This window comes from Protopterus annectens, chromosome 6.part0, assembly GCF_019279795.1.
Source record: "Protopterus annectens isolate FY-2018-M chromosome 6.part0, PAN1.0, whole genome shotgun sequence".
Lineage (NCBI taxonomy): Eukaryota > Metazoa > Chordata > Ceratodontiformes > Protopteridae > Protopterus > Protopterus annectens.
The window spans coordinates 239,662,931-239,677,746 of NC_056737.1; the positions used below are offsets into that span (position 1 = coordinate 239,662,931).

General features: G+C 40.9%; 1 protein-coding gene across 6 annotated transcripts in view; it reads right to left on the reverse strand.

The window, feature by feature from the left end:
- Window positions 1–4,289: 4,289 nt before the first annotated feature.
- ACTN1 (actinin alpha 1) overlaps window positions 4,290–14,816 on the reverse strand; it is a 744,367-nt gene continuing 733,840 nt past the window's right edge. For all 6 annotated transcript variants that reach the window (XM_044073986.1, XM_044073984.1, XM_044073982.1 and 3 more), the window contains one exon: window positions 4,290–5,019. In XM_044073986.1, coding sequence (XP_043929921.1) covers window positions 4,861–5,019 — 159 coding nt within the window. In that variant the 3' untranslated portion in view covers window positions 4,290–4,860. The remainder of the gene's footprint in view (window positions 5,020–14,816) is intronic.

Sequence of the window (14,816 nt, forward strand, 5' to 3'; positions counted from 1 at the left end):
GATGACTGCAAACTAGGAGCCATAATCGAAACTCCTAATGATGTGGATATCCTACAAAAGGGCCTCATGGAGACAGATACCTGGTGTCAAAGCCATGGCCTCAAGCTCAGTGCCAAAAAGTGCACTGTCATCCCCTTTGGTAAAATCTCTGTACCCATGAGCTAACACATAGGTGGTAGTCAACTTAACACTGAAAGTGTGATAAGAGACCTTGGGACATAGGTGGACAGTAGTCTCTCCTTTGATAATCACATTGCCACAGTAGTCAGGAAATCCTTCTCCGTGGCACACCTCATCACAAAAGGTTTCTCATCCAGGAAAAAAAAGAGGTCATTGTTCCCCTATACTAGTCACTCATTAGCCCCATTATTGAGTACAACGCCCTTTTTGGTATGTATCTCACAAGACATCTACAACAACTGGAAAGGCTGCAGAAATACCTCACAAAGAGGATTACTGGCCTCAAACAGATGCCCTAAGCAGACAGTCTCAAAAAACTCCAGATTTACTCTGTCGCATATCGCCTACTCAGAGGCGATCTCTGCCTGACATACAAAGCTATGTCAAACCAAGAGATGTTGGACATGCTCCACTTAAATCCCAAATCCCTCCGAGCTACACGCTCTAGGGATCTAAACCTTGTCACTACAATAAACAGAACATGCTGGAGGGATAGATTCCTGTTCCAGAGACTTCCCATACTCTGGAACAAACTACCTATCCATATCAAACAAAACTCCTGATTAGCACACTTCAAGAAAAATCTTGATGATTGGATGGGGGATGGGAAATTCACCCTGGGGATCACCTCTGTGGCTCTGCTCCACAGGAGTACAGTAAAATAATTTTCTTAGGTGGCGAAAGCCAGAGTACCTTTTTGGCTAGGCTTATATAGGCCCTAGGACCCACAGCCTAGTACCTACCTCTGAACCTATAAAACTGAGCGCTTTCATCAGTGGTCAATCTGACTTCATCAGAATTAAAAAGACAACCTAACTCAGCCCTTAAATAACATTCTTATAAAGTCACCTGACACAGCCCATTAATTAATTCATTAAAAAAACTCTCCATTAATGTAGAACAAACACAAACTTTTATACATGAAAAAAAATGTATACTGTAAAATAAACATGTACATAACAAAAAAAAAAAAAAAAAACAAGAAATAACAAATATTGCCCTACAAAGTTACAAGGCTGCTAATAGGAACCGTTTCATTCAAGCCTGGGGGACAGTTGCATTACACCTCAATTAGCATTTTAACTCCTTGTATTAGAGGTAAAAATTGGCAGGTCCACCCCTAGGTCCTAGATCTACCATGTCAATTACAGTAAATGTAAATTTATGGGTGGGGAAGTTTTTGACATGTTTAGCTAGGGCATTTCTTTTATCGCCCTTTAAGATATCGTATTGATGCTGGTTTACCCTTTTCCTAAATTTTGCTTTTGTCTTACCAATATAAACACTTTCCCAATTCTGGCACATTGCTAAACCACCCCCATACCGTGGCAAAAAAATCTATGGGAAAGTTTAATAACTCCCCGATTTTGATTTGTCACTTTTGTCCCTTCAGTTATAAAACTACACCGGGGACAATGACCCCATTTAAACATATACATGTTTATTTTACAATATACATTTTTTTCATGTTACAAAAGATAGTTTGTGTTTGTTATACACTAATGGGAGAGTTTTTTAATGGATTACTTGATTACTAGGCTGTCAGGTGACTTTATAGGAATGTTATTTAATGGCCGAGTTGGGTTTTCTTTTGAATTCTGATGAAGCCAGATTGACCACTGATGAAAGCATTCAATTTTATGCATTAATAAACTGAAGCTGGAGTGAAAAGTTCCATCCATTGCACCTATTTTTTTTTTATTTTTTTTACAAGTTTACTGTAGCTGTGTTTGTTGGTAGCATTGTAACTAAGCTTAACACTTTAAAAATATATTCCTAAGGGACAAGATGGATAGCAAACTGGCTACAGGAAAGAACACACAGGGCAAGTGACAAGTGCCTCATCAGAAAGTATGAATGCAACCAGGGCTCAAACAAAATGCAAAAAGGTGTACTATTGTCACATATGATAGACAATGCCCCCACTCAGCGTACAGCATGTGCAACTGCCCACTTCCAAATGAAAATTTTGTTCAGGACCTTGGGTCATGGGTTGATAAATGATGAACAACTAACTGACAAAGGAATATCATTCAGATGTAAAGAGGTCATTATTCCCTTATATCAAATTCTGATTAGGTCAATTACTCAGTACAATATTCTATCTGGACTGTACCTCACTAGATATACGCAAACAATTAGAAAGACCTCAGAACCGCCTAAGTATATCATGAGTATAAAGACCCCAAGGTACAACGGGAGACTGGAATCACTATCCCTTTATTCAGTTATCTTATAGGTTCTTGAATGGTGATCTAGGCCTTGCATTCTATGCCCTTAGTGACCCAGTTCTGGATATCTTGCATCTGCACAAGTCTAATAATTCCACAAACACCAGAACCAGGACATAAATCTTGACCAATGGATAAATAAAATGTAATGGAGAGACAGAACATATCCCCTACCGCTGATAAACTATCATCCTTCAAACTGGACCTACATGACTGGATAGGTGCTTACAAACTTGCTCTATGCTTGATTGGCCTAGCCCTCCTAGAGAAAGGGGAAGGATTGGTACTGTCAAGGTGCAAATGGCTGAGACTCAGTTGCCCTGAAATTCCTAAGAATCTTATAAATACCACTAACTTTACATTAGTATGCTATTGTACTTCACACAGAGAGACCGGCTGTTGTTCCCAGATCACATGGTGATTTTTTTTAATTCATTTTAAGTGTTCTGTTTTCTTCCCGCATCCCAAAGAGATGGAGATATGAGCTGACAATCCCCTACACTGCCCATAGCGGTGTGTGTGTGTGTGTGTGTGTGTGTGTGTGTGTGTAACCTACAATGGAATGTCATCCCATCTGTGTCTGAAGTCCAGTGCTTTGCCAGGATAGCCCCCTCCACCAAACCTTGAAGAGAATACATTTTCTTAGGTGACTTTCAAAAGTAACATATTTGGAGGTAGCTCCTAAAAAAAAAAAGAAAAAAAACTTCTAGAATTCCTTTATTGCTTGTATTACGACATATGCTTGACCAAATGATATCTCCTATACATCCCAGTGGAGGAACTGGACTGGACTGCACATCATTGTTTTAAGGTACTGATCAGACATCAAGAACTGTCATTGGTTTTCCACTAAAGTTGGAATGGCTACTGCCCTAGGCAGTTGGGTGTTATAGTCAAGATTTCAAACAAATCAGACAACAGGTGCACACATTCTTACAGTGCAGAATGTTGGCCATATCATGAGACTGCTTGTGCAGGTTTAATTACAGTTGCATGTTAACATAAGAGCAGAACTCCGTAATAAACTAAGATGTACCTCATTAGTCATAAAGCCTTTCCTGTGACACTATCAATTACTACTGCCCATTTTACTGTCCTCTAAGCATCTTTCAAAACCCCCTAGCAGATGCTCTTCAGTTTTCCTACTAAACATGCATGTGACACCTAGATGAAAGCTTTGTTAAAGTCATGGTACGCAACTCACACAAGGTTCCCTGTGACTACTACTTCTGATATCGGATCACGCTGGACAGACAAGCCCTAGACCTTCATTGAGTTCTAATGGTTTGGATTCAACGGTTCATCAGCCTTGAGAAAACTGACAATGCTAGTCCTCAAGGACCACCTCCAGATGTCTTGCATGACAACAGCCTGCTCCCTAAAACTCTGTAGTCCCCCTTTTCCTTGGTACAAGGACATTTACTACTCTCCACTTATCCAACAGCTGCCCTATCTGACTGCATAGCATGGTGAATATCTTGATGATGCCCTCCCTCTTTACTTGGGCATCCTAGGCAGTACCGCAGTGCATGACATCACTGCATTTTATCAGCCTTTACCAAACTTCATTGCAAGTCAGCATCAATGATATAGCATTTCCCCAGACAAACCATCACTTTAGTGCTAGAGTAGCCCTGGTTCCCTTTGATCCTGAACTGGGTAATCAAGAGAATGACTTGATGAAAAATGTCAAATTCTAGCATCTGTTTAAGCTAAATGAAAAACCTGAGGCAATTAGCATTCTGACAAAATAAACATTATGAAAAATGCCTTCATAATGAACACTAGACACTGACTCGAATATTCAAATATCTAAAACATGAAGCATTTTTCTTTTTTTTTCTTGCACCCTTGTTTAAAAGAACATGGCCATTAAACTCATAGAAGGCATATTGTTTATTTAAATATGAAAACATAAAGGCTTCAAACAAACCTTAAAAAAAAAAAAAAAAAAAAAAAAAAAAAAAGAAGCATCCAATGTTCCATCGCCGTATCGCTTTCCAAACAGTGAGATACCATGAGCAGCACTTGAGTGGGTTTTGCAAATGGACGTGCATTAACGGGGAAAGTAAAAGGTCACATATAATTTAAAACAAATGTTGACAAATGCTTAAACACAGAATTCTGTGGAATGCAATAAAATATAAAAATGGCAACACTTCCATTACTATCATGCCAAAATTATGCTGTGTATATTTTAAATTATTTTGTTCTCAAATTTGAGGAGAAAAATACCCTCTTTTTCTATAATATTTTTTTCTGAAGAAAAATATTTCTGTAATTTTGCAAATTCAGCATAGCTGCAGTATTTTTATGTATATATATATAAAGTTTTCTGCAATGTCTTTAGTCAGAAGCCACGGTGGAATGGGGAGCAGAAGAGGTGAGCAGACGCCAGACTGTATACAAAAAGACACGGTGCTAAGGTGCAGTTTATGCATTCAGTATGTTAAAGGTCACTTTCACCATACAGTGCCGTAGAAAAGGACATATAATCTAGGGCACCAGGCACAGCATCAGGTCCAGTGTATGGTGCCATTCTAACAATGCAGTATTCTGCTTGGTCTGGCGGTAACTCCCGGCGAAGTTCCTCAGCAGTGATATAATTCTGTAGAGACAAAAGCAAATTTTAGTTGCTTTGCAAACTAACAGAATACACACACAGCTCAGGAGTAACCAGTGTACTCAAAAGTAAAAAGATTTTGTTAATGATACTTTATTAAAAAGGCAATTAATAACATATGAACAAGCATTACACTGCATAATGTATAATAAAAACAACTTTGCAAATGCCCATTTCCAACAGCCCTTTATGCACATTCAAGAGAAAGTTGTTTTCCAAAATATAGGCCATTCTTTCCTTACCAATTACCCCAAATCAGTGTTGAATAAATGAAGAAAAATACTCCATACCTCTGACCAGACCTTCATATCTAGCTTAATGATCTTGCAAAACTTGAGTCTATAACTCATTACATCCACTTGCTTTATCCAATTAACATGGGTTACTTTTCAATCCAGAAATATAACTTGACAGTTTCATGGAGATGACATTCCTTATCCATACATATGTTTTACAGAGGCTCAATTCCTTGGGTATGAGACTGAGTAATCAAAATTTAGGACTGTTAGAATGGGGGAAGATTGTATTTAGTTTCCCTGCAAATCTTTCTAAAACTGTATTCCAAACAGGCTCCACACGAGAGAGATATAAATTGTCCCTTTCTTAGAAAGCAACCAAAGATATTTTGCAAGCAATGTTTTCTGTAAATGTTAAAACACTAACTCATTCAGAAATATTCTGTGACTAATATCAAAGTTATATATGGAGAACGATGGCTATTAGGTGACTGGGCGGAGCTACTCCATAATGCCTTTCCCTGCTAAGAAACTTCCTTTTTTTTTTTTTTGTTTTAAAGAGGACTCTTACAAGACATCAAACAAGAATCTTCTAGCAGAAATGAATCTGTGAGATTGTCTAGCACACACTTCACTTCTTAAGGGATCAGACATAAAAAGAGAGCAGAAAAGGTTTAAGATGTGCATACTATGTCTCCAAATATTCAGTTCACATATGACAGTGTTCCCCACAACCAAAACCCTTCCACTCCTATGAGAACATATGGAATTAAGCATCCCTCAAGTCTCTGGTGACCATGGAGGCATATTGGAAAATCATGGGCAGTAATTTCTGCATCGTAAGCATTTTGTATTTTGGGATGCTGAGTAATTGGTTTAGCTCCGAGTGGTCCAACATGGGCCTCCAGGTTCCCTCTTTTCTTAGAACTTAAAAAATCCTCGAGTAAAAGCCTTTTCTCTATTGTCATTGAGGGACAGGCTGGATGGATCCTTGGTGAAGTAGCTCCTGGACGATAGGTGGCAAGACATTTTCTTGCTCTTTTGGTGGTTTTGGAATGCCCATGTAGCGTGATAGTTCTCTGAAATGGATATAGTACACCTTCGCTATGATGTTGAAGACCCGTTGGTCCCTGGTGATGGATATCCACTGGTTTAGGAAGGACAGTCTTTGTGCTAGAGATCTGGAAGGGATGAGAATGGGTAAGGGAGGGAGAGGTAAGAAGTACAGTTGTGTACACTTAACATAAATGTAGATGTTCGAGTGCATTCCCTGTTGCAGTCATCACATTTGGGTTATCGACTTGCAGTAGTCCTCAGTCGGCCTGATTATCAAAGTCTTGGGTCCTGTGTCAGTTGCGGTCTCATCTTCCGTGACGTCAGGTAGTCAGGGGTAAAGGTATAGCCAAAAGAAGTCAGGGGGCTGGAGGGAGAGTAACCAGGACTGCAACCGTGAATACACTCAAACATCTACATTTATGGCAAGTGTACACAACTGTACCATGTTCTTTGTGTTTCACTGTTGCAGTCATCACATTTGGGTAGATTCCCAAAGCTAAGGAAGGGAGGAGGCATTTAAATATCATTAGGCCCAGCTATAAGGCCCTGCAAGACTGCAGTGGCAAAGCCAGTTCTGGATTTAGTGAAAATTGGTAAATGGCAATGCTTGGTGAAGGTATGTACAGAACTCCAGGTAGCAGCTTCCAGGATGTCCCTGGTAGGTACACCTCTGAGAAAGGCTGTAGAGGTAGATGCAGCCCTGGCTGAATGGGGTCTAATCCCCTGTGGGATAGGTTTTCCATGGTGCTTACAGCAGAAATGAATGCAATGGCCTATCCATTTAGAAATGGTTTGCTTTGAAATAACCTTCCCCTCAGCCCCTGCAGCAAATGCCACAAGCAATTGTTCAGATTTCCTTTGAGGTTTAGTCCTAAGTAAAATCTAAATTGTCTGTGCACATCTAAGGAGTACAGAATCCTTCCCCCTTTGTTCTGTGGATTAGAAAAGAAGGTTGGCAAATGAATGGACTGATTAAGAGCCACACTGGATACCACCTTGGGCATGAAGGAGGGATTGGTCCTGAGGGACACCCTGTCCGCATGAAAGATGATGAAAGGCTCCACTGCCATAAGGGCCTGTAGTTCAGATACCCTTCTTGCTGAAGTAATTGCTAAAAGGAAGGCTGTTTTCCAAGAAAGAAATTTTAACTCTGCACTTGCAGCTGGCTCAAAAGGAGGAAGAGTGAGTTTTTCCAATACAAAGTTAAGGTCCCAGGCTGGAGATGGGGCTCTCCTGGGTGGTCTTAAGTTTTTGGCCCCTCTGAGGACCTGCTTGAGCAGCAGATAAGAGAAGAGGGGTGGTTCTGTGTTGTAATGAGCTGAAATGGCTGAGGCGTGAATTTTGACGGAGGAAAAAGAAAGGCCCTTGTGAAGCATCTCAGTTAACGGAACCAAAAAGCCACACAAACTGTTAAAAAACAAAAAAGCCAAGGGATAACGCTTCCAGCAAGTGTGCGATACAGATGCAGATGCAGTACAACCACAGTGGTAGAAAGTAATGAAGCAACGATAATTTAGCAATTTAACGTTAGAACTTTAATTATAAACAAGCACTTTCGGAAAGATTCGTATCCTTCCTTCCTCAGACGAAAAACACACATTCAAATGTTACAACTACCCTATTAAATAGGGTGACAATAATTCCATTAGCAGATAACTAATTTAAATTAATAATGTGCTAATTTTCTAAATAACTAAAAACTGTTGTATCTGAAAGTCAGCTTGTTCTAGTACCTTGTCTTCAGTCATTAAAAACACAATTCTAAAACCATGAGTGCAAGATGCTTACAACCCTCATATAAATTTATAAACAATATATATATTTAAACTTACCAATGACTCCTAAAAAATTCTTAACTATTAAAAACTCATTGAAGTTAAAAAACTGTATATATAGAAATTCAATACTTCCTAGTCAATTACTAATAAATTGACTTACACAAGACTATTGGTGCCACTGCCGTTTTTCAAAGGCAGTAATTTTATCTATCATTAACACTGCCCCATGCTAAATGCTACTAAAACATTTATAAAATAACCGAACATGTTTTATTTATGTACATTTAATATATTTGAGTACCTATAAATTATTTCTTCAATCAAGTCTAGATGTATTTAATTATTTATAGTTAAAAATCACTAAGGTCCAAAATATGAGAGACCCTAAAATCAACTTGAAGATGATATTTCCTAGTTCATATTAAAACATGATGATAAAAATCAGGATGGAATCAAACATGATATTACAAATGATACAAAAATCATGATTTCAGTAAACGATGCCCTCCATGTTATGACCTCCCCACAATAAAACGGGGTGTAAGTGCAAACAAATATAAAAGTATGAGACTAAATTACATCATACTACATAATATTGTTGCCCCCTAAAACACAAACCCCTATAAGGGCTAATATATACCTTATAGCCACCTAACGTCTATAAGGTGATAAATTATCTCCTAAGAGTTAAAAGTTTTAATATACAGGTAAGGGATATAGCTTCATTTAGGCCTGGAAATGTGTGTGCAGCCGTCCTCAATTGCCATAGCAGTTCTTCTTTTTCTAATAAGAGCTGCCATGGACCCGAGTTCGATTCTACCTTGATTTGCTTCAAAATGGTAAAATTAAAAGCATGGTCCTTATATTGCATAATGTGGGAAGCTAATGAGTTATTGATGTCACTCTTAGAAATTGCATACATATGTTCATATATTCTTTTATGGAATGCCCTTCGGTCTTTCCAATATAGAAAGCGGGCATTGTCTACAGCTTGCCACATAGACAACTGCTTTAGAGGTACAGCTAAAATTTCCCATCAACCTATATTTTGCGTTATTTATTATCACGTGGCTCCCTTCCTGTATACATTTGCATTGATTGCAAAACCCGCACTTGGTCATCCCTTTCAACCTTTCAAAAGTGGTAGCTTTATTAATTTCTAACAGGGCTTTTAGGTTAAAACCTTTTCTGAAAGTAATGTTGGGTGTTGCACCTAACAATTGGTGCAAATTTGTATCTTCAGTTATATTTGCCCAATTTTTATATAATATTTTTCTTATGAAATGGTGATCTATAGAAAATGTACATAAAAACCTAACTCCCATGCCGGATTCATTAATTCTTTTATCATTCATCGCCACCAAATCTTGGTTTATTGTCACAGTCGAGTCATGTCTATTTAGAATAGGCTTAAAGTGCCCAGATTCTCTTTTAAACATGACTTCAGACCTGATCTCCGAAATGAGTGAGTCAGGGTATCCCCTATTTAAAAATCTTTTCCATTTTTCAGCATAAGATTTTCTAGTACTAGGCCTCCTTGCCTCCAAAATAACACCCAACACTTGTTTACTGAGAGATGGTAATGGAGAGATTAGGAAATTAGCCAGGCTGCTAGGGTCAGGGTTTGAAGCTCAGGGTGCAGAATCTGGCTCTCCTGCTGTGACAGCAGGGTAGGGGTCTGAGGCAGGTGCCATGGAGCCAGCAGTAACAAACTGTGCAAGAGGGGGTACCAGTGTTGGCATGGCCAGTCTGGTGCAATCAGTATCATCCTTGGTTTGTCCTGTTTGATCTTTAGTAGTACTTTGGAGGGGAGAGGCAGAGGAGGAAAGGCATAAACTGATCGATTTTACCAGCTGAAGGACAGAGCATCCACTTTCCAAGCTTGTTTGTGGGGAGTCCTTGTGCAGAATTTGTCCACTTGGTAGTTCTGGGGGGAGGCCAACAGGTCTATATCTGGGCTCCCCCATTTGTTTATCAACATGTTGAAAATCTTTGGTTCCAGTTTCCACTCGTGTGGGTCCATGAGATTTCTGCTGAGTTCGTCTGCCAGTGTATTTAGTTTTCCTGGCAGAAATTGAGCCTGTAGGTGCACTTGGTAGCTCAAGGCGGTGTTCCACAGAGCCATGGCTAGTCTGCAGAGGGTTAAGAATGGGTACCCCCTGCTTATGTACCACATAACAGCGGTGTTGTCCATCCTTACCATTAATTGTCCTGGAAGAATGTGGTCCTTGAAGGCTGTCAGAGCATTCTGTACAGCTAACATTTCTTTTTGATTGATATGCAGGTGCATTTGACTTGGGTTCCATTTGCCCTGAATGCACTTCCCTGCCAGGTGAGCCCTCCCCATGCATAATCTGATGCGTCTGTTACGGTTTGGGTGGCAGGTGTAGAGTGAATGGTAATTCTTTGTTTAGGTGGCAGGCCTCTGCCCACCAAAGGAACTCTAACTGTAGGCAAGGTATGATAGGGATCATTGCTTCTAGATCCTGAGAGAATGTTGACACCATAGGCCTTTTAGATACCATTGTAGTTTCCGCATATGCAGTCTTGCATATGGAATTAGTAGAATGCAGGAGGCCATGAACCACAAGGCTTGCAGTAGTTGCCTTGCAGATAGCAGGGTTTTTGTAGCCATTAGTCTGAAGTAAGTTGTCAAATGAATTTGTTTCTCTGGCGTGAGGTTTATGGTGTACCCCGGACAAGTTAGCACGTTTTGTACAAATGCCAGATGATTCAAAAGTATGTCCTGGCTTTCTGCCTGAATTAGACAATCGTCCAGGTATGGGTATATTTCAATATTTCTTTGCCTGCAAAATGCAATGACTGGGTCTAAGCACTTTATGAATACCCTGAGCGCAGTAGATAAGTCAAAGGGCAGTGCAGAGAACTGATAGTGCATGTAGCCTGCTTTGAATCGTAGGTATCTTCTGCAAGATCCCCCGATTGGGATGTGCAAGTATGCTTCTTTTAAATCCAGTGTTGCCAACCAGGCATCTTTGCCTAGCATAGGAAGCAGCTGGTAAAGAGTTAGCATCTTGAATTTTGGAATCGCCAAAAAGGTGTTTAATGTGGAAAGGTCCAGGATAGGATGCCAAGAACTGTCTTTTCTGGGTACCAGGAAAAGTCTTGAGTAGAAACCTTGCCCCTTTTCCTCTTCTGGTACAGTCTGAATTGCCTTTATGCTTAAGAGAGAGAGTACTTGCTTTTGAGCCTCTGCTCACTGATTTGGGGGTAGATCTGGCCAACTGTTTGGGGTTGGTAAAGTGTTGAAGTGAAATCTGTATCCTTGGGAAACTACATTTAACACCCATTTTTCCTGGGTAATGAGCTCCCAGTTTTTTACCTGCAGAGCAATCTTTCCCCCTAAAGGAGCAGTCAGTTGAGTAGTGCTTGGAAGTTTTAAAGTTAAGTCACTGAGACAGTTTACCATAGGGGGGAAGTCTTACTATTCCCTGATTTGGAAGTGGGAGCCCCCCACTGTTTAGTCCTGTGTGTACCCTGGCACTGAAGCCTGGGTGTTCTGCAAGTTCTGAGTTTGGACTGAGAAAGTCTGGAAGAGGCAGGAAAAGACCAATTCTTAGAGGGCCAATGCCTACTAAATCTTGAAGGTTGTACTTGTAGGAAATCTTTAACAGTTTGCATAGATTTAGCTTTTTTCCTCCATCTTTTTAAGAACTTCTGCTTTGTTGCCAAACAGGCGGTCCTGATTTAAGGGAGCATCCAGCAATTTAGCTTTAACATGATCTGGCAAAGATTGCTCCTTAAGCCAAGCATGCCTTTTAAGTACAGACCCAGTGACAGCAGCCCTGCAAAATGCCTCTAGTGAATCAAAACCACATTGCAAAGTATGCTTTTCAACCTGTTCAGCAGAATGCATTAAATCCTGTAAATCCTTATTTTCAACACAGTCAGGAATCATCATTTTCTGTTTAAGCATGATATGTTGCTGATATTTTATCATATGAAACTGACAGTTTAAGGCCCTAATGGCCAAAGTAGCAGAAGTGTATACCTTCTTACCCCATCTATCCAGTGCCCTGGAGTCTCTATCAGAGGGGGTAGGATTTTTGACAGTAGTAGCCTTGATGCCCTTGGGTCCCTGTGAAATGGTCTCAGGATCCCCAGTGGGATTTTTAAAATGGAAGTTGAGAGTCAGGAACCCTGTAATATCTATCCGGCTTTCTGGGAGCAGGAAGAGTCAGGGGCCAAGCTAGATTCAGAAAAGGCATTATCAACAATGTCTAGTACAAGAGGGATAGCTAAAGGACTGTGCTGAGGCAGAAGTAAGAAATCCCCAAGCTTCTTTTTAGAATCAGAGTAATCCTGGCTTTTCCAGTGAAAGTGCTCCCCAAGAGTATGCAGAGTTTCACCAAAAGAGAAATCCTCTGAGGGGGAAGCAAAGGGAATAGAGTCCTCTGCATCAGAATCCTCATAGGTAGATAAGGGTAAATCCTGGTCATCAGAGGAAACAGAAATTTCAGAATTCTGGTCAGAAGTATCATACGCAAATTCAGTCCTAGGTCTCTTAGAGGGGGGAAGGCTGGCTTTCCCTGATTAAAGTAATAAGGTCTTCAGCCATTCTGATCTGTTTTTTAGGCATAGAGGCCTGACCATGCAGTCTGGGCGTCGGTTTCTCGGCATAGTTCGAATTTTAGGCCTTGAAGAGGAAGATGGCATCTGTTTAATATGCAAGTCAGTAGGCCTGAATACACACCCAGAAGCCGGTGCCTGCACAGTGGCTCCGGACCGATCCAAGGTAGAGACATCCACAGGTTCCACAGCTGAAGCATCTTGCAGACCGGACTCTGAATGGGTCTCGATAGAGGCCTGCGAATCTGAAGTAGCGGGTACCAGGGGCTGCGAAAGCACCTCACTGAGTACCGGCGAACTGGCGACTGGCTTAGGAGCGTCGTCGGCAGCCTTGGACCTAGGCGGCCTGTCTCTGTCTTTATCTTTGTGTTTTTTTGGAAGGTCGGTAGTCAGATGGCTTTCCAAAGACGTATCTGGGTAATTGAACCGAGTACCAAAAAATTTAGAAGTGTAAATACACAGTCGACAAATAGTTCATTGCTTAAATAAGTAGAGCACCTTTAAGAAAAAGTGTAATTTCTAACCTGGAAGCTAAGGGGGGGGGGGGGGGAGTTAAAGGCAAACGGGCAGAAAGGCAGAACAATGGACTGAGAAGTAAGAAAGACCACTGTTGAGCAACTCACACAGGTAAGAAAGTACTAAGGGAATGTCTGCACCAAACAGAAAATCTTCTCCACTTAGAGATGTAAGATTTTCTAGTATTGGGTTTCCTGGTCTCCTGCAAAACCCTTAGGATGTCCTTAGAAAAAAGATACCTGTGATCAAAAGTTGATCACCCACAAAGTCAGCTGTAGAGTTGACAGATGAGGGTGAATCAATGATCCCCTGTCCTGAGTGAGCAGGTCCATCCTGTGAGGTAACTTGTAGTGATGACCCTTGGCTAACTTGCAGAAGGAGAAGGAACCAGTGCTGTCTTGGCCAAACAAGACAAACTAGCAAGATTTTGGGTTTCTCCTTTCAAATTTTCATTAGAACTTTCTGAATAAAGGGGAAAGGGGAGAAATGCATAGAGAAAAATTCCCTTCGATGAGAAAGACAGAGCCATCCACCTTCCACACTGGAGGGTGAGGGACCCTTGCACAAAGGCGAGGAAGTTGACCGTTCATATGGGAGACCAAAAGGTCAAGTTCTGGAGTATCCCACTGATGAACTAGATCTAGGAACACATCCCTGTAAAGCACCCACTTGTGAGATTGTATCAATGTTTAATGCGTCTGCCACTAAGTTCTGAACCGAGGGAAGGTACACAGCATGTAGAATCACTCTGTACTGAGTAAACAACACCTAAGCTTTGATGGGCAGGCAATAGAGAAGATAAGATTTTGTGCCCCCCCTGCCTGTTTACGTACCAAAGGACAGTGGTGTTATCTGTGACAATCCTGAAAGATCCTAGCATAAATAGATAGTGAAAGGTTTGTAGGGCTAAAATTAGGGCCCTCGCTTCCCTAATGTTGATATGTTCCTTCCTTTGAAAAGGGGACCAAAGACCCTGAACTTTCCTGGAAGCAAAGGTTGCTCCCCAAGCAAAGTCTGAGGCATCTGTGAAGAGTTGCTGAACTGGTTGAGGTACCTGAAGAGGTAGGACAGGGTTCTGACCGAGTTGCTGCATCCACCAACATAACTCTCTTTTCAGACAGGGGAGAAATGGAATCAAGACATCTAAGGGATGAACATGCTGGGACCAAACTGTCTTTAAAAACCACTGGAACTTTCTTGTGTGTAGCTTTGCAAAGGGCAGCATGGGAATAGTGGAGGCCATAAACCCCAGCAGTCTCAGAAACTCCCTGGTCATGATGGAAGGAAGAGGCAGAAGAACCTCCATGCATGTCGTGAGATAAGTTGCTTTCTCCACAGGAAGAAAAATCATTAAGTCTGTGTGGAACCTGTACCCCAGGAATATAAGATCCTGACTTGGTGTGATGCATGATTTTTTGAAATTTATTGAGAAACCCAGGGCCCACAGAAATGGAATTGCAAGGTTCAGATGTTCGATTAACAAGTGAAACAGCAGATCATTCTAGTACGGGTAAATCTGTAGGCCTTTTAGCCTTAAATAAGCAATAGCTGTGGCCAGGCACTTTGTGAATATCCTTGGGGCATTAGAAAGACCAAAGGGCAAGTC